We start from the raw sequence: 20,700 nt of genomic DNA on the forward strand, positions 1-20,700 counted from the left end.
AAAGACACTTGGCAAATCACAGAATTAAATTTTATTCAATTGATACGTGTTTCTTTCGTTTATACACGTTTCGGGCATTTCTTGCTCCTCTTCAGCCAACTAAAATAAAAGTTTACAAGTTACAACAGTATAAACAAACAAACATATAAGGTTATGTTATTTTAAAAACACACCTTTTTGATGAGTTTAAACAATTTTAAAATTTCATCCATACACTTAAAATCACGTTTAAATTGATTTAACAATTAAAATTTACATACTATTCTTTCGTACAAATGTATTTCGCTGACCTTTCCTTTTCAGTTAAGCATGCCCACTGTCTACCACACAGTCACATGACAAGTAGGCCACCTTATGGCAACATTTTTTAAAAAATTACTTTTCTACATAAGAATCTGTTACATAAAAAATCTTCTTCAAAAATATTCCTAATTTTATAAGATATTGAGCCAGTTTTCGTTTATTTTAATACTTAGGTTTTTATTTATACATTTATTACTTTTGATAATTTCTACGCTTTCTTTGAACTGTCTGTGATATGTTTCTTTTTCTTTGTGGAGTATTTGTACTTTATCTGAATTGTACTTTATCTTTATTTGAATTGAAATAAATTACTGGCACGGTTTCAAAAATACCAGATGTGATTTTTAGTTGTAGGGACACTTAAAGAGAGTGCTTTAATGATTACATATTACAAATTTGTGGCCTTGAAAAGTATTGATAGTATCATACTGCATATCAGAAGCATCATAAAAGATCAGTTTAACCCATTCATCTTCAAATTTACACCTTTAGAATGGGGATTACATTGAGCAGTATCCCTTGCATTGCTAAGGTGTCTGTATAGCATGGCTATCTTGTACAAATAAAATACATGTTGATTGTAGTCTGCAGATACTTGCACCGTATTAATATATTGTATATTCTCTGTGGGATTGCCTAAATGTCCATGGAGGGTACACAATAAATTGATGCTGTATTGGGATATTGTTGATACAACCTACTTTGGAACCTTTGCACATATTGATTGGTATATTGTATATGATCATTTACTATAATCCTGCTATGTTTCCTGTATGTATGATCTTGAGTACATGGAAAAAATTGTAACACACTGAGAATGTGTTTCAGTCAATGTATTTAGAATTTCATTTGAGTCTTCACTACATATTGTTTGGTTCTAAAGATGTAAGCTTAAACTGGAAAAGCATTAAGTGGAAGATACCTGTATGTTTATAAACTTAAAGTGGGAATTTTATTTTATAATTTTTCTTTCCTCCTTTTATTCTAATTACAAAAAATTGGAATTGTTTAGAATTCAGAAAAGATTTTCACAAAATTAATTTCATTGTATTTATTTTAAAGGTTGGGGTGGAGCAGGACTCGGAGCATGTGAGCAAGGAATACAGGATCCAATAAATGCCGGAGAAGTGAGAGACAGGCAGGATCTGTACAAAGGAGTTGGAGTAAATCTGAACGATCCTTACGAAAGTTTCCGGAAGAGTAAAGGCCAAGCATTTATTAATAGAATGAAAGCTAGAGCAGAAGAATCAGGCAAAATGTAGTTTTATTTTTAAATTTCCTTCATTTTAAAATCATTGAAGTGTATGAAACATCTCCAGAATACATTAAAATGACAAATAAATCGATTAGCAGAGTTTTTCTTGTTAATAAAATTCATGAAAATTTCTTTTTCCCAAATTATAATTTTCATTTACTCAACTTAAGCATTTAACACTAATGATAAAAGTGTTACCATATTTGCCAGTCAATATGAACAGCAATGAAAAATGATTTTGTAAGATGATGATTTTTCCTATCAAATAGAATATAATTTCTTTTTCATATCTATAATAGCATTCTATAATGCTATTTAAAATTAAGATTCCAAGAAGCAACACCTTTAAACAGAGAGTTATATTTGGATCTAATATTTTTGGTCTAATTTATAGACCATTGTCAAGATTCTTTATTAAAAAATTCAAAGTACACAAGCACAAGAAAAATTTTAAATTCAATTACAGTTTAGCAGCATAAAGAATGATAATTTCTCTGAAAGCTGATAATGATGTACTGCTCCATTGTTCTAATTTCTTGTGAGTTGTCATTGATAAAAAATGTTAGATCCAAATTTCTTGCTGTTTAAAGGTGTTGTTTCTTGAAATACCTGTAATAGGTTTAAACAGACTCAGAATAGAGCACAAATATGTCTGGATAAACTGTCCGATTAAATAACTGAGGATACGTCGCAGACACAAACCAGATTTTCCGGGATGGTAGGCCAACACCCATACTATATTGGCTGTTAAGATGATAGTAGAATATATTAATAATATGTACAAAAATACTAATTTTAAAGTGCCATATTTCCATATTTTTTCTATCATCATTCCTTTTATAAATTTAATTTAGATTATTTTAAAAAATAAATTTTGAAAATTAACTAAATAAAATTAATATTACAGTCAACCCCCTATAACACTGTTGATAATTTCATTTTATAGTACAGCGAAGATCAGTTTGGTGTATGTTAAGGCAAAAGTTACTGGAGAAAGTATTGTTATTCATGTAATAAGATCAGCCACAACCTGCAGTTTTTTTTGCCATTAATGGAGAAATCTGATTGATCTTCCTTGCCAGAGTGGAATTGCATATGCCATGGCCATGGAAGATTTCATGGAACAACAAGGCACATTTTAGTCTTACTGGAAAAATGAAAATTCATTTTTCATAACTGTTACATTTGGGCCACAGAAAAGCCTTGTGTTTTCCAGCATTCCAAGCATCCAGCTAAACTTACTATCTAGTGTAAAGTCACATTTTTCTTCGGGTCATTTTTTTTTCAAAGCTCTAGCCCCAATTAGCCTGCAATATATTCTGTAATACATATATACCAAGAAATGTTCAACACTTTTGTCATGTCCCAAATAAAACAGCAATAATTTCTTAAATCTCATTTTTATGCAAGATAGAGCTTTAACATATACAGAAACTGCTGTATGAAGTTTCCAGTGACATCATTTCACCAATAACAATGTTATTAGTCATGCATTTCCTAATGCATGGTCACTTATTCTGTGGGTCATAATCATGTGATTTTTACTTCAAACACAAATTATTTATCGTATTTATACAGACACTTAGCAAATCACAGAATTAAATTTTATTCGGTTGATACGTGTTTCTTTCGTTTATACATGTTTTGGGCATTTCTTGCCCCTCTTCAGCCAACTTTTTGATGAGTTTAAACAATTTTAAAATTTCTTCCATACACTTAAAATCACATTTAAATTGATTTACAATTAAAATTTACATGCTAGTCTTTCAAACAAACATATTTCGCTGACCTTTCCTCCCCTTTTTTCTCCCCAGTTAAGCCTGCCCACTATCTACCACACAGTCACATGACGAGTAGGNGAAAACCTGCCTCTTTATCCCTCTTTTCTGCACCATCATGATTATCCGAAATGATGTGTCATTCGATTAGATGGAGTGCAAAATTCTAAGATACGAGGCGTGGAGAAAGGAAACAAAATATCCTCAGTTCTTGGTAAAAGTGGCATGACAGAGCACTTTTACAGGATGTAAAAGTTTATAACCTTATTAGGTGATGTTTTATTAATTATTTCCAAATTTTATCGTTTTTAAGCTTTAAAGTAATATTTTTTTTTTCCCCAAGTTTGTTTAAAGTAAAATTATATAAATTGATTTGAGAATCCCTCCGGATTATCACATAACTTTATACATTTTGAATAAGTTTTCTTTCTGTAATTGTAGACTAATCGGTTAAAAGAAATTTTACGTAATCAGATATCTCCTTTAAATTCACTATTAAATGTGGCATTAAATACATACAACCAATCCTTTTAATTGTGTGTGCTTACAGGTGTATAATGTGTTTTATCTACTATAAGTTGTTTTTTGTAAATTTACTATCTCCATCATATTTGCCAATTTTTGATCTTTATATAGGTTAACTATTTTTGTTTGGTCCCATGGTTATTGTTGTTGTTAGTAGCAGATCTACGGATGATACTGCACAGACAATGTTTACCCTATAGCATGGATTGTCCATTAACCTCTTTTGCCTTGGTAAAAAACAATAAATTGAACTAAGCCAAAATAATTAAGAAAATTAAAAATCATTTGTTTTCAGTGTAAAACTAAGTATAATTAAGTATAAAATGTTTTAAAAAAGTGTAAATTTTTTTGTTATTTAAGATAATGTTTTATATTGAGTGAGTACAATACTTGACAAAATAAACCAAAAATTAGTAGTTAAATTTAGTATTTTTCATGTACAGGGTCTGCCAGAAATACCTGACAGTTTTTAAAATTATATACAGTTGAGACTGCATAAGTTGTCTTAGATATAACAAGACACCATCCGTTAAGTAGTGGTCCTGGCTGACTTACATAGGCATTAATGTTAAAAAACTCTGGTTTACTTGACACCATTTAAACAAGTGTGAGACAGAAAAGGTATGTTGATTTATCCAGTGGTGATGAGCTAGACTTCTGATAAATTGACTCCCCTCCTGAAAAAATGAATTTACACCACAAAGCTTAACATCATAGCAGAATCCGATTTTTCATTTTCTCACCTTTCATTCATGTGTTATTTGCAGCGTTTCACATTTCTGTTAAAATGAGTGTCTGAAACCTAAAAACACGTATGCTGAAGGAAAAATATGAACTTGTATCTGAATTTGAATGTAATAAAACTTCGCAAGCCAAATTTGCAAAACAAGAAAACCTTCCAAGAACAATATTGGTGGAAATTCTGAAGAAAAATGAAGAAATTAAGAAACTTTTTCTTGGGTCTTCGTCACAGCTGTCTCTAAAACACTAGAAAAAGTCACCGTACAAAGATGCCCTAATACCTTTGCTAAAGCAAATTTGTTCATCGAATCTTCCTGTTTCAGGGCTGATACTGAAACAAAAAGTGATGGAAATCACAGGTATTTGAAGTAGAAACCAACTTTAGTGCCAGTGATGGGTGGTCAGCGAGATACATTTCATGTACAGTACTGTATAAAACACTACTGTATTTTTCTAATTGTAGTTTTGTGATTTTTTTTCAACTTTGTTTTAGTTGTTATTTTACAAAAAAATTACATCCAAAGGACAGAGCAGTGAAATAAAGGACGTATATGGTCACCGTACCTATCTACGGTATTCAGTAACAAGGAGGAATAGAAGGTAACAAGTAAGAACAGAGTAGAGAGCACTGAATTGGTTTACTTTTGGTATTTGTCATTCAATTTAGTTTGAAGTTAAAGCCGAAAAATGCTACCGAGTAGTTTTTCAATGCAGTTAAACACAAAAAATGGGAGTGTTAATTGATTAAAAATACTGTACAGGGTTTCTTCTTTTGCTGTCCTTTTCTTGTCCCAGGATTTCGAGAAAAAGTGATTTGTTTCCCAGGATATAATTAATTATTTTTAAGATATAAAATAAATTTTGAAATCAAACGATATAATTATTTTTCATTTTTTAAGTAATTAATACATCCTGCAATCTCCAAAATAATAATAATAATAATAATGCCGTGTAAAATATGTATTAAAAATTATCTTTGGATTACATAGAAATTTTCACAAATAGAAAAAATTTATTAAAGTTTGTTGGAAACTGCTTACAGCGAAAAAAAAAAGCCACCGTTAAATTGAGCTGAAAATTTAAAGAAAAAAATGAACTTAAATCAAGCTTCTAACTTAGATGGTATTTTCACTTTTTAAATAAAACATAATACAAAATATTATTGTAAATTTTTATAAGAAGATTTTAAAAAGCAAAGATGGTCAATACTCCAATCATGCGATCTGGTTCTCATTTTAGTAATGAAAAGTCCTGCTACCAAGAATGCTCTTTCTGATTTAATTGATGTGGTGGAATCATGTTTAATGCATTTAAGAGAAGACAGATGTTATGTAGCATGGAAGATTTCTAGTTTGTTTTTGTGATGTGTTACAGTACTACTTTTGCACTCTAGTATTCTTGATTTGTCTACCTCGGCTGCTTTAATAGCACGATAATTTGGCAGTTCATTTGGCTTTAATAATCAGGTTTATGAAGAAAAACTTCATACTTGCATATTTTGTACTCATTTGTATCCTTGCCCAATTTGCACAATCTGATGTTATGCAGTTGTTGAAGCTATTGGGCATGGTTAAAAATTAAGACAGCATCAGTGCAATTATTCAAGATATTACAGGTTCTGACAAGTAGAGAATTTTCAGAGTTTTGCCACAAATAGGCTACATATTGATTATTGACAATCTGTGACATGCCATAACAAGCAGGCTTAAAATTGATTAATAAATACAAATGCATTCTGACAGTTTATGAGTTAATTATACTTTCTATTTCCTCAGAATTTCCTCAGTCTTAACACAAAAAAAGAAAAAAGTGAACTTTAAGAAATATGCGGGATTTCCCGGTTAAAAAACAGCAGCAATCCCATTAGAGAAACCTTAATAGTATACAAAATTTCAAAAGACCCGAACTGGCACAACATTCTTCCTTCTAAAATCACTTAAAACATTTTAAAACTCATTTATGATGTCCAAACTTAATTTTAAAAAATAAGAAAATTTTTAAAATATTCCAGAGACTATTATTTTTATTTTTGCTATAAAAAAAGAAATATAAAAGATGTGCTTCTACAAAAATAATGTCCCTTATACTGTATGTCGGCATGTGTGGTAATTTTTTAAAACGCTGCATAGTATGACAATTATATCCCCAAAGAGCATATAGACAATGTATTAAAAAGTTAACAAAAAAATTGATACTCAGATTTCCATCTTGCATTTAATGTTACCGGAAAATTCTATAATCAATCTGTATTGTTGTTTTAAATATTAAATGCCACTATTGTTAATTTTGTCGATAAATTTTGTTTTGATATAATTCAAATTAATTACTGTAAACATAAAAGCTGCTGTTATTCAATTTTTATTTAACTATTGCATAACATCTTATGACTTTCTAAGTGTATTTTAATCAAAATGTAAGTTGGTGAAAATCTTGTAATTAAATTACCAGTAAATGTAAATAATAACTAGTAAATTTCTAATTTAGAATAGAAATCAGTTTAAAACTGAAATTTTTATTTAAAAAGGAATGCATCTAATGGTGTAATGAAAAATTAATTTTTGCTTGCACACCCATAATTACCCTGCCAACATATTTTGACACTTACATCAATTTTGAATCATAATTTCCATATAAAAGTTGTCATGTAAAATTTTTTTTAAAATGTGACGACAGATTAAATTCATTAAAATAAGCAAATTATACTGGAGAATGGATGCAGTATTCTTATCCATTGTTTTCATGGGTTCAGTAGTTATAATTTAAGCCCCATTTATAGATATTTAACAATGCAAATACTATAAATATTAGTTTTTGGTGTTCTTTTTGTTATTTTTCATGTGCACAAATGGCTATACTTTAGCTTTTGGAACTGATGTAAACATAATATATCATAAATATTTGATTAAATATTAGTCACTGCCAGTTTTAAATTAGTTTCAACATATCTGTTAGTCGGTTTCTTCTTTTAATTTTTATTAAATTCTGTGCAGAATAACTATTCACATACATAGAAAATAACGTTTGAATTTTTGCTATATACGTCCTTAATTAATTAATTAAGCTGGGAAATTGATATATTGTGAAGCTCCAGAAGTGGGTCGAAATTCATGCACAGAAAATGTTTTTAATTTTGAATGAAAAAAAATTAATAATAATAATTATTATTTTATATTGTAAAAGAAACCATCAAATGCAAAATGAATATTTTATGTCCATATAAAGACGTATTTGTAGAAATTTCTGAGAAAAAAACGAATTTCTCAGAATGAAACAATAGATGAATTTGAGTGCTTAGATCGAACATCTTTGATAGGAATCAAATTGTCAGTCGGAGTTGACTCACCCCGCGATCTGGGCTACGATCTCGTTACAATTCGTAATGAGGAGGGGGACCAACTAGAGAGTGGGGCAGATCGGCATCGACCTATCGGAATGTTCGATCTGGGACCCAGAAAAAACTTATAAAAACCATGCGAAAAAAGAAGGCGACGTTTTTGGTTCTTAGTTCAGTGTACTCCGCTCCTGGATTTTTCCTGCGGTTCAACAACGGAAACTTGATTGACATTCCAGAAGAAGTTTTCACCATCCTGTCCCAGCAAGTTTCGCCAAGTGTATCCTGCTACGAGAATCACCCCTTCAAGTTGTGCTGTGCGCTCCGGAGCCTACGTTTTCCTCATCATCTTTGCCAGAAAAAGAGAAGATCGTCCAAACGATTGAACTTTATTTAGGAATTGATTCACTCTTCGGATATACCCTATGCCGAAGTAGTTGTAAGTGAAATATATTTAATAAACTGTTTGTGATGGAGGACCTGTCTCAATAAGTTTTTCCACTCCCACGTGACAGTGCTGACCTCTCGATTGTCATGACACTTTCTCCCCAATCGGCAAACCTCACATATTTATTCATATTTTATGCAACATGGGCAGTAAAAAATATTAATGCAGGCCACAGGTTGCCCATCCCCGGTCTACAGAATGATTCCTATTGGATTAGAATCTGGAGAGAGTAGGAATCCCATAAATTCACGGTTCCATGAACATCTTGGAAAGAGACTTGTTTGCAGATGGTGGTTTTATGGTATAGGGCAGTGATGGGCAAACTTTTTAAAGAGCGGGCCAAAGGAAAAGAAGAAAACTTTAGGCGGGCCAATATAATTGTAACCTAGCACTGCATCTGAAAATCCAGGTGGCGCTATAAAAACATGTGCAGGCTGTCCGCCATATTTCTTTTTCTCTCTTTCGGCTACGCTACGCACGACGAGTGGATGTTCTGTACCGAAGCATGCTTGTAAGCGATCGAGCTTTTACTCAATAAGTGTAAAACAAAATTTTGTACATGATTGTAAATAAACTTTCATGGTGAGATATAAAGCTTCGGTTATTTTATATAATCAACGAACACTCAAGTTAAGTGGTGCATCAACCACCACAGCCTGTATTCTTTTTTACTCGTCAGATTAGGAATAATGTTGCGCGGGATAGAACATTTCAGGGGGCCGCATCTGGCCCGCGGGCCATAGTTTGCCCATCACTGGTATAGGGCAACATTATGCTTCACGACTTTGTGGAGAAGGTAGGTAGATGCAGTTTTGTAACTTTATTCGAGACTTTTCCAGTGCAGCAGATGCAGATTTCATTTTCATGGACAATAATCCAGTGCACTTTCTCAACAACGAAGACATTCATTGCAAGAAATGGCCAGCAAGATCTCTGGATCTAAATGCCATAGAACATGTACGGGATGCTCTAGGGAGATGAATTGCATCTCATCTGCCTCTGCCAAGAACAATCCAAAAGCTTCAAAATGTGCTTATTTAGGAATGAACCTTTGCTCCTGGCAGAACTGATAAACATTATAATCATGTGCAGAATGCATGCGTGCAGGAGATAATTACATGCCACATTAATCGTTTTCTGTGTAAAAAGATTGATGACAATGCTTAGTATTTTTTTCTTGTTACTTTTGGTTTGACATGATTTCGATGAAATTTTTGTATTCTTTATGCAACAAAACAATTGAAAAGCATTGTTCTGCTTGTGTATTAAGTTTCTTACTGTTCTGATTAATTTGGTCTATAACTCAAATTACTAATGATTATGTTTATTTTGAATGTGAGTGTAAATAACTAAACAGAAAAAAGTTCCAAAAACATAATAATTAAAATATTAATATTATATAAATTTCATAAAAATTGTACCTTCAATATATCATTTATGAAAAATTATGGAAAAGACGTTTATAAACAACCAATGACCTTGTGATTTTAAAATCTCTTTCTTTGGCATATTCTGTTTTTCTACAGAAATTCTGATTGTTGCAACAATTTGAATATCTGAACAACTCTGAAAATATTGAATAAAATAAATTCAAAATTACTCATAACAGCAATGATAAATTTAAATTAGTACATAAATAAAGAGGAAAATAAAAAAGTGATTGAGTTTAAACAATTTGTCTATTATTGTGAGCACTAAAATTGGCTTTACTTTACCGTTAGGCTTATTACACCATAGGACCTAGCAGTAAAGTAAAGCCAATTTTAGTGTTCACAAGCCATTCAGAAGACTAGACAAGAAGCGTATCATAGTATTCATTGTCTATTATTGTCAATGAGATGGATGGAATAATGTTTAAATCTTCCTAATGATGAATTAACAATAACAAGTGCTCAAAATCAATTTTTTTAATGTTTTCTTGCTATTCTCTACAGAAAAATTATGCTTTAATTAAACAACAATGGAAGAAAGTTATGATGTAACGTAAGTAGTTTTCTTTCTTTTTTTGTAAAATTTCAGTCTTTTAATATGAAAATTACCATCCTGGTGAAGACAAAGTCTATGGAAAAGAGTTACTTTTATGTTCCAGAATACATTCCATGATGATCTGACCTTTTTTAAGGCTACTTGGTTGCCAAAATAGTTTTTTGGAAGCCAAGTAGCTTAAAAAGGTCAGGTCATCACAGAATGTATTTCGGAACATGAAATTGAGTAAAATATGGCTGTTTTGATAGATTTTGCCTTTAATCTTTTAATAAAAAGGGTTTTCTTTGTTAGTACTGGAAAATTTATGCAAAGTGTTATTTAAGGATTATTGTTTGAAGAAAGGACACAACATTTCTGCAAATATTTGTTTTATTCATTCTTTTGGGATGAGTCCATTTATACAAATAAACCTATCCTCATAATTATATATTTATATTATCGCCATATCTTCTACTAAAACTATATTCACAACACCAACATCACCTCTTCCCTAACTGAAGGTGGAGGTGTAAAAACAATACACATATAGGATTAATGTGATTATTTGAGCACTACCTTGCTGGAGGAAACAAAGAATTAGTGGTTCTTTACTATCTAAAATATTTACATTATTTATAATTTTCTATAACAGTTGCCTCCAGCCGTTCCAACAATGCGTCCGAACAGTTCCGTGCACTCATACAAAAAACATACTAAGACTAAGGTACAACTATGTAATTATCACAATGTTGACTCGCTGTAGCGTAACAATATGGAAGTGTTTGTTCATCTCTATCTGCTAGGCTACCGGCAGTCAACCGGGTCTACGGTTGTGCCACGGTGACGCAAGAGTCAACAAGCCATAGAATTTCTTTGGTGTATTGCTAAATTGCACTGAAATCTCTTCCGATCGACATGTAATAGTGTCTAAGACATCGAACGTCTTTGAGCAAATGATGAAAAGTTATGTCTACTGTTTATATTCTGTCTACTGCTACTGAAATGTCGAGAGCGTGGCGTAAACTATCTGCCAAGTTACGCATTCTTACGGGAAATTCGGTCCGGATCCGAACGAACCGACTGACCAACGGCCCTTTGTTTTTTTTTTTTAATTTTTTGAAAATTTCTTTCATTTCATGTGACCGGTCGTTGTACCAGCTTAGCCAATATATATTTATATATGTATTTCTTTTTTAAATATATATATATATAGCAAAGTAGATGCGGGGAAATCTTAAACTGCATTTACTTTTATCTTTTACTTTTGTTATGTTGGTATAATTAGTTAAGAATAAATTAAAGGAGTTTTTGTTGACAAAAGCAATCAAACGAAAATTTTGGACTTATGGGATATTATAAGACGGGGCCCATGCTTTATTTTGGTATTGGTTTAATAAATAAAATTATACATAAACAAAGCACCTCCAATGTGTCAAAGAGATTATATAGAAGATTTCATTCTTGATTCTGTGTCATTGTTAAATTGGGTTTTGATATGTTGATCTAAAGTCGTGGTCATCCGTTGGTTGATTTTTTTTTTTTTTTGCTTTTTTCCATACTAACGTAGTTGTTACATGCAACACACTAATTCCATGCTTGTTGCACATCTCAAAATAATGTATAATATTAATAAACTCGTTAAGAAACTGCATTTTGTTTTATACATATCACAATAAAAAGATACTTTTTTCTCCTTCGTCTTCATCTTAAACATAGGTAATAGTAAATGTAACAGTAACGTACGGTAAAATTTTCAAATGGGAAACAATTACTTCGTATAAGATTAATATCTTTTGATTTTGAACTAACTTGACAAACGCTCAACAGTATAATTTCCAGCTGCGACGTGGCAGCTTCGTATCTTTTAAAAATATCCCTACTTTCCAAAAACAACTATTTACAATTGGTTTATTTTAATTAATTAATTAATTATTTTTTATCCATTGGTATTCAATTGTGCCTTTCCAACTAAGACCCTTTGTTGGTCTGTAATTCGTCACTATATAAAATAAATAAATATAATCGATAACACGACAATATCTTTTAAGATAAAATCTTTTTTAGAATTTCTCATATTTAATAATTAAAACTTTTATTTATTTTGTTTATTTTTAACTAATATTTCTATATTACTCTTCAATCTTATTTAAATATTTATATGTGTATATATATATATATATATGTACATATTTATGTAAATATAATATTATATGTCTAATTTAAATATTTTTTTTTGCATAAATTATAGAATTTTTTTAAGGACAAATCTCATGACAAGGCCACAGCTAGATTATAATTAATTGTTTTTTTTTTAGTCAAAATATTCTGACGGTTTCACTCTAAACATCATCGACAGGTTTGACCAGAGGGGCAACTTATAACAACATAAAGGCCAGAGAAAAATAGTTGATGTGTGTATGTGTGTGTGTGTGTATGTGTGTATGTAAATAAAAAATTAGGTTGTCATCAGAAGCTACATTACACATATTTAAGCAAAGACAAGAAGAATTAACTGACAGACAATAATACATTTTTTCCACTATACATGATGCACCCGTATTAAAATTATTTTCGTAATCATTGCATGTATATCTGCAGTATGTAATATATATATTTTTTTCTTTTTTTTCTAATGTCAATAAATGTAATAAGCAGTTGTGATGTAATAGAATCGAATAAAAATGATATGCAATATCTACAGAGCCATAATGAAATAACAGGCATTAGGCATCTTTACGAATGCTTGCATTAAATAATAATAATAGTAATTAATAATAATAATTTGTATGCTAAATTAAATAAAAAATGAATTTTTTTTTTTTTTTTTGAAATCTTACGACCATGATGGTTGGAACCAATTAATTCCCGATCCTTCGAACAGGATTAATAGTTATTAAAATAAGCATTCATTATTTAGCGTGTCCTCATAATTAAAAATCGTAAGACAAAGTATATATACTGTACATAACGGCAACAAAACCCACAGTGCATTGGATGAGGACAGAATTGGAGCCGGCGCTGTGGATAATTGCATGATTGTTCAAAGTATGGGACGGACTGTACGCTTGCTTGCCTTCACAACTCCCAGCATCAGAGGTAAAAAATACAAAACAATATTATTTGGAACAGGCAGTTTATGATATCCACACCGGTAACAGTCAAATAATTTTTTTTTTCTTTTTTTTTAAGATTCCAGATTTGCTAATTTTTTTATAAGAAAAAGAGTCAATACGACGAACACTTCGATGCACTAAAACGCAATGGCACCTAGGGTCAGTTATGTAAATAAATCGTCGTAATTTCCGGCACTGTAATGTGTTTTGTTTTGTTTTTTAAAGAAATTTATAGGTAAACCTAACAAAAACCGATTCGAAAGTGGCAGCTTTTAGTAAACTTTTAAGTAGTGAAATAAAAAATGTGGCCGCATCAAATAGTATCACACTTAAAACGGGGGGTAGATATAAAACCGAAACCGGATGATTACTTTTGTTTTATACTAGTATTGCATTATTGCAATTCGAGAAAAGATTCATCTCGTACGAATTGGCCCGATTACAAACATAATTAAAATCCAATATGTAACCAACAACACTTTCTGAGGAAAGACCTGCATGCCCGAGCAGATATCCGTCGACACGCTTGCGTCTATGGTACATCTGGATCGTCTCCTCTCGGATATAACGTCCGTTCCGACCAACATCGGTTTGTCTAGCGTGCATGCAGTTTTTTCCTCTGGTTTGTTGAGCAGAAGGATGGGTGATGTCATCTACAGGGACCAGGAGTGTAACTGGATCTGTGGTGACTTTATCACCATACAGTCATTATTTATTTTGGTTTGTCTGTACATTTCATTGATGGACTCCATCCAAAGCTTCTAAATACTTCTTGTTGATGATTAATGGTACAATTTTGTGTCTGGAAAAGTTGTGAAGTAATTACAGAATATATAAAATCTTTCTCTAACTGTACCGAATGTGACATTTAACAATTCACAAGTATTATTTTTTTGTACTTACCTACATGGTAGTAGTAGTAAAATGACGACGGGAAACATCATTTTAGCATATGGCCAAGGAGCAAATCCAAAAAAGCACATCAGAGATAATTGGACAACTTGGCAAAAAGTGAACAGATGTATCATTCTTTGCGGACATCGTCTTATGTAGTGATTAGGTGGATAAGCTGCCTGAAATATTTTGAATAGAATATAATTAATTATCTCCAACTTTTTTAACTATTAAAATCTTAATTACAGTATATTTAATGTGATGAAAATATATATGCAGGGTGGAATCTAAGATCCAATCACTCCTATAGAAAATTAATTGTGTGTTCCATTTGTTTGTTTCAGATAAAAGAACATGAAAAATGGTCAATTTATCTGAAACAAACAACAAATGGAACATATGATTGATTAATTTTCTGTAGGCGTGATGGATTTTTGTGCCCATCTATATTATAACAATTTATGTCAAAATTGTAGAATATGCAGAAAATCTCTTTTACCTTTTCATTTACAAAATAAAAGAGAACATTGAAATTCTTATTTATAATAAAAACCTTCTGAAACTAATTGAAGTAAATAATTGTGTAGAATAAACATTGTACTTATTGCTAATAAGAGAGATCAAATAATCTCTCTTATTAGCAATGAGAAGAAAACATAGAAGTAAAAATAATGAGATGGATTATTCTTGAGACAATCTTTTAGAATATTCAAGATTTGGATATTGATTTAAAGTTAAATAATTTGTGATAAATGTTAAAACAAGAGATGTTGAGGAAACTGGTTAAATAATTACTAGTGATGTAATGAATATTTAATCACTATTCGGCCAAACACCGAATACCTAAAAACAGGAGTAAGAAATAACAAAAACACAGTAAATTAATCATTTTAGTATTTAGATTTAATGTTGTTGGGTTAATGTTGTTTGTTTATATTTATTTATAACTTATAACATGCACAAAATAAAAAAATATAATAATATTAGTCACGTGTATTCACAATTTATAATTACAAAGATCAGCACATGTACACACCTATTCGTTCGAGAATCGTTGCACACACGTGAGGGTCTGACCCTGCCTATCCTTTTTAAGTGCTCGTCTTTGCTTTTTCCTTTCTCTTTCCTCCATCTCTCTAGTCCACATATGCCTATGCATACATCATAATACGCACTCACGATACTTTTGATTCGTCACTTTTCCATTGTAGTTTTTCCATTTTATAATTACGTGACTCATAGCCTGGTGATAACGGAGAAAAGAGACAGATAGGACGTCAGTATATATCACAGTTATGATTTCACAGATTTGAGACAGCTTGATAGCCCGAATGGTCCCAGGCTTTTGCCTGTGCACGCTAAGTGACTTTCATTACAAGCATTTAGCTTTCCGAAGTCTATGACAACAATTGTTTGGCATTGACGGCCGCGAATTTCGCGCCAATAAGCTGCCTTGACTTGTTTGATTATGCTATCAACTCAATTTCATATTTATTTTCACATTTTCACTTCGCGGTCCTTCTCTGTTCTTTTTTTCGTTATTTACACATGTAGGTCATTTCATTGTTATTCACATTTGATATCATCATTTATCACATACTGCCATGACGCTCTTGTCTGTCCGCTACAACTGTCAAGAATTAACGTGATTGGCGAAGCATAGTGACAGCAGGTCAATAGAGAGCAGGGTCCTTGCCATAATGAGGTTTGTGTGCCAATTTTCATACATGTGTTAATCAAGCCGAATAGTTTGGCCGAATATTCGATATTCGGCCTGAGGCCAAATATACTATTCTTTGCAACACTAATAATTACCGAATAGTTGGATTGGTAAAAACTTGGAAAGAAAAGTCGTTTTCCAATAATCATATCTTGGAGAAATGCCATTGTTTGATGTCTGATATCATTTGTTTAGGTCATGCAAAAGGGACAGTAATTCTGTCTATTGATAAAGATTTGACAAGTTGATTTAATATTTAAAAACTGATCAATGTTATTAGTAAGATGACAATTTAACTTGAATCTTACAGATTGAGTTAGTAATAGGTATTTGTTGTTTATCTTTTGTGGAGAACTTTCTATATCATTTTAATTGCAAAAAAATACATTAAAATGGCTTCACTTTTTGTCGTGTTCAGTTTCTTTTAGGTAGAAGCTCTGCTGAGCAAACACCATTAACCCTTCTTGTAATGTGACATGTGGAAAATGGAACTGGTCAGTGTAATGTGGATGTAACTTACTGCTGTTTGTCATAAGTATACTATTGTGAAATCTGTCATTAGTAGTTACAAAACAAAGTCTTGCTAAGATAACTTTTATTTTTGGTTTGTTGTTATATCTAAAACAACCATGGAATACTTTAGAATTTACTATTGACATCACTGGTGCACTCAGAGGGGGCCAAAGGACCCTGATACCCTGTAAAGAAAATATATTTTCTAGTGTTTGTTTTCCTTTATGTCTTTGTCCATTTTGGACTTTATTGTGAACTAGGACTTGCTATACCAAGGGAAGTGAATCACACAACTTCTAGGTAAAACACCTTTAACGTAACAGGGTTATGTTACATTAAAGGTGTTTTACCTAGAAATTGTGTGATTCACTTCCTTGGTATAGCAAGTCCTAGTTCACAAGAAAGTTCAAAGTGGACAAAGACATAATATGTGAGTAATTAAGGACAAGAAGAACGTGTTTAAATTTAAACACTAGAAAATTTTCAAAAAATCTTTTCCTAATTACAAAATGCTCAAAAATTTCTACTTTAAGAAAAATATTAATACTGTCTATTGGCATTATTACTTTTTACTTGAAACAATACTACAAGTACTTCCAACATATTACAGACTGTCTTCCTCAAGCATAGAATAATGGAATCTTAAAATTGTTCCAAATGGCAAATTTAAAGCAATTTCATAGGATGCATCAATACACTAAAAAAATAAATAAATAAGATAGAAATAAGAAGGTTGGAGGGAGTATGAAAAATTTATAATTTAAAATTAATTCAAATGAATTTTAATTAGAAAAAAGAATTAAGTTTCTTTTCCTAATTAAAATTCATATTTTATTTATATTGTGTTGTATCTTCTATTTCTATATTACTTATGAAATAGCAGTTACGTAAGGTAGAAACTTTATTGAATTCGCATTAAAATGTTTTTATCTGTTTAACTCAGTTCCCCAAAATTGAATCCTGGGTGCAGTACTGATTGACATTATAAAACATTTTGAACATTATGATGTTATTGTTCTACTTTGAAAAAACAAAGCTAAAAAATTTCAGAAAATATAACTTCTTTACAATCCATCAGTGGCCAAGTGAACAAAACTGCTAATGCACATGATTGGTCTCAAGTTTATGCCTCATCTGCTGATCAGGTGGAGCTTTTCAGATTTACTTCATTTGTCCAATACTCTATAGAAAGACTTACCTAAAGGAGAGTTCCTTCAGGTAAGTCTTCATTTCATCAAACCAAAACAAAACTTTTTCTTGACTTTATTTCATTTGTTTAAAATGATTTTACAAAAACTGCAGAATGTAAAAACTAATATGTATCTTCATTAAAAAATTTTAATGTCAAACCCAACACTAAATAATGTTTTAGTTTTCCAAAATACCCAAAAACCTTTAAAATGCAGTCTACTTTGTTTATGTACCAAATGTTTTTGGTCAAATTAACTGACCTTCATCAGGATTGAACAAAAAATTTAATTTGTCAAATGGAAATTCTAGAATGTTTTTTTAAAAACCTAAAATCTTTGCAGATTCGATTGCACAAGTCCATTTGTTCTTTTATACTTGCAAAGCCGCCGCTTTCCATGCTGATGCAATTTTATACGATTCCCAAAAATTTACAGTTTGCCCTTTTTCACTGTACTTATAAATGTGTCAGGCCTCTGCCTATTTTAGATGTCATCTGTTTGCAACCTTTTGTATAACTTCTGCATTGCCCCATTTGATTGAAACCTCTGTTGGATCTGCGATCGCGTAATTTGCCAAAGCTGTGACTGGTTGTTCATATCTTATATTTCTTTCGTGCTCTTTCAATCTTTCAGTTAACGATCGTTTTGTGGCTTCTATATAATATAGTTCCTTTTGCAGCCTCTTATCATGCAACAGTGTTCTGTATACACCTGGAACCAGGCTCCTGTCTAAAGGTGTTTTGTCATTTCTTAACATGTGGAATATTGTTGGGTTCCTCTTAACATCTGCAATATTATAAAAAGAACCCAACAATATTCCAGATGTTAAGAAATGACAAAAGTTTATTTTTTATTCCCTATGAGTTTATTTAGTCCAGGTTTGGTTGACATTAAAAATCTTAATAAAATCTTTATAAAAAAAGAAATTTAGAATTTATATTTTGCTGTTTCCTTAACTATTTTTATACATTTTTCAGATAAACACTTGCAATTGTTTTTTGTCTTTTCTGTTTTTGTTTCATTATAATTTCTGGATCAGGTGATGTGAGAAAGTTGGAAATCTTAGCACTTAGCCATTTATGCCAAAGTAATTTAATATTTGGTTTATTATTAATATTATTGCTATTTAATGCCACTAATAATTTAAATATACTGACCTGCTCCATAAATAGTAATGTTATTCTTTCGAACATTTGATTACCATTCAAAGACGTTACGGCCATGTAAAGAAACAGTCCATCAAGAACGGCAGTTGGTATATAGGCTAATGGATAAGGTAATAGTAACATCGATAATCCTATCAATATGTGCGATACAATTCCCGTAACTCTTGTTTCTCGAACCCTCACGATACTATAGGATATAATTTTAATATCTTAATACCAGAATGCAATACAAAACAAACTGATTATTAAAAAATATATCTTACATTTCATAAACGTGTCCTTGATCAACTCTTTCTTCAACATCAGCAAGACTACGTACATGCATAGGTGAATGTGGTAATACACCATGCATCCATGGTAATCCAAATATAGAGAGGAACCCATTAATAATTCCCACAACAAGGAGATCTAGATGATAGGCAGTTCCTTTTTTCAGTCTATTGTTAAATAATTATCAGATTTAACTCACAAAAAATTATAAATTTATTTTTATAATTAAAAGCAATCCTATCAACTTACTTATTACATGGATTGTTAACCATTGCTGCAGAAATATTCTGGTCCATGAAAAAAAGAAGTGATAAAGCAAATCCTAAACCAAAAGCTGCAGCTGCTGCCGTCCATGGTAGTTCTTCTACTGGAGCTCGAACAAAAACATTTTTTTGACTGTAACGAAATTGCTCAGCTGAAAAAAATTATCAAATGGATTGTATCAGAAATACATAGATTCAATTAAATATAATTGCATTTTAATGAAGAATATAAAACAATTTTATTTTAAATTTAAACTTATTCCTTCTAAAGTTTAGAAATATTTCCTAACTTAGAATAAAAAATTTAGTATAGAGCAATTGTAAGTACTTATAAATACATAATTTTACTTAAAAGTCTTACTTAGAAATTATCCACATTTTACGTATTTGAATATTTTCTCTTAAATTATATCATTATTCAATTAATATACATGGAAATTATAAAAATTTCCTTTTTCAGTATACACTGCCCTATCATTAATATCAGGACCCTACATTTCAACAATCTATATTAGAAAATGATTTAATATTATTTGCGGAAATCTTTTGCCTATATGATGGCCAAAAATCTTTGTCATATAGTCTAAGTTTTAAATAATTTAAAATATCTGGCAATATGTTCTATCAGATGAACTTTGTTTACAAAACAATCTCTCTTGCTCATGTACTCAACAATACAGTTCATTCCAGAATTCTGGACTGTAGTCGGTCTATCTTTTTGACTTTCGTGTCTTCAAATCAGTCCTTTACAACACAACTAGTTTGGCATGTATTGTTCTGATGATAGAGATTTCCAAAGTATTGATGCAAAATTGGTAGTGCATAATTATCCAGGACATTATATAAAGCCCAACATTCCTACTTTTGTCTATAATAACATATGAGTCAAAGCCAAACCATTATGCTGTTTACACTAAACTTCATTGTCCAAATGATATGCTCCAGAAGGTACCATTATTTTGATACCTATCATATCCATGAATGACTGGTAGATTGTGTACTGTGACTCATCTGTTCAAAGCACAGTTTTCCATTGATCTATAGTTCAAGATAAATGATCCTGATACCATGCTAATAGATGTGTGGGATTTGTTGTTATGATTAGCACAATTGTAGTAACCCATTTTGTATAGTGTTATATGTACTTTACTGGTCCCAATAATCTTACATAGAGCTTGAGTTATTTAAGACAATGATGAATTGCTTTTGAAGTGAAATTCAGTGT

At 31.0% G+C, this 20,700-nt stretch overlaps 2 protein-coding genes across 3 annotated transcripts in view; one reads left to right on the plus strand and one right to left on the minus strand.

Annotated features, from left to right (window-relative positions):
- LOC111640095 (calcium homeostasis endoplasmic reticulum protein-like) overlaps positions 1-1,691 on the plus strand; it is a 92,947-nt gene extending 91,256 nt beyond the window's left edge. Inside the window, exon 23 of the mRNA XM_023386096.1 lies at positions 1,366-1,691. Coding sequence (XP_023241864.1) covers positions 1,366-1,565 — 200 coding nt within the window. The 3' untranslated portion in view covers positions 1,566-1,691. The remainder of the gene's footprint in view (positions 1-1,365) is intronic.
- Positions 1,692-12,559: 10,868 nt separating this feature from the next.
- Positions 12,560-20,700, minus strand: part of LOC111640005 (sodium bicarbonate transporter-like protein 11) — a 221,667-nt gene continuing 213,526 nt past the window's right edge. For both annotated transcript variants that reach the window (XM_023386005.1, XM_023386012.1), the window contains 5 exons: positions 19,462-19,627; positions 19,206-19,379; positions 18,934-19,129; positions 14,363-14,532; positions 12,560-14,261 (listed from right to left, as the gene is read on the minus strand). In XM_023386005.1, the coding sequence (XP_023241773.1) occupies positions 14,195-14,261; positions 14,363-14,532; positions 18,934-19,129; positions 19,206-19,379; positions 19,462-19,627 (773 nt within the window). In that variant the 3' untranslated portion in view covers positions 12,560-14,194. The remainder of the gene's footprint in view (positions 14,262-14,362; positions 14,533-18,933; positions 19,130-19,205; positions 19,380-19,461; positions 19,628-20,700) is intronic.

The sequence above is a fragment of the Centruroides sculpturatus genome, unplaced genomic scaffold (assembly GCF_000671375.1).
Source record: "Centruroides sculpturatus isolate CEXI.00-Female unplaced genomic scaffold, Cexi_2.0 scaffold147, whole genome shotgun sequence".
NCBI lineage: Eukaryota > Metazoa > Arthropoda > Arachnida > Scorpiones > Buthidae > Centruroides > Centruroides sculpturatus.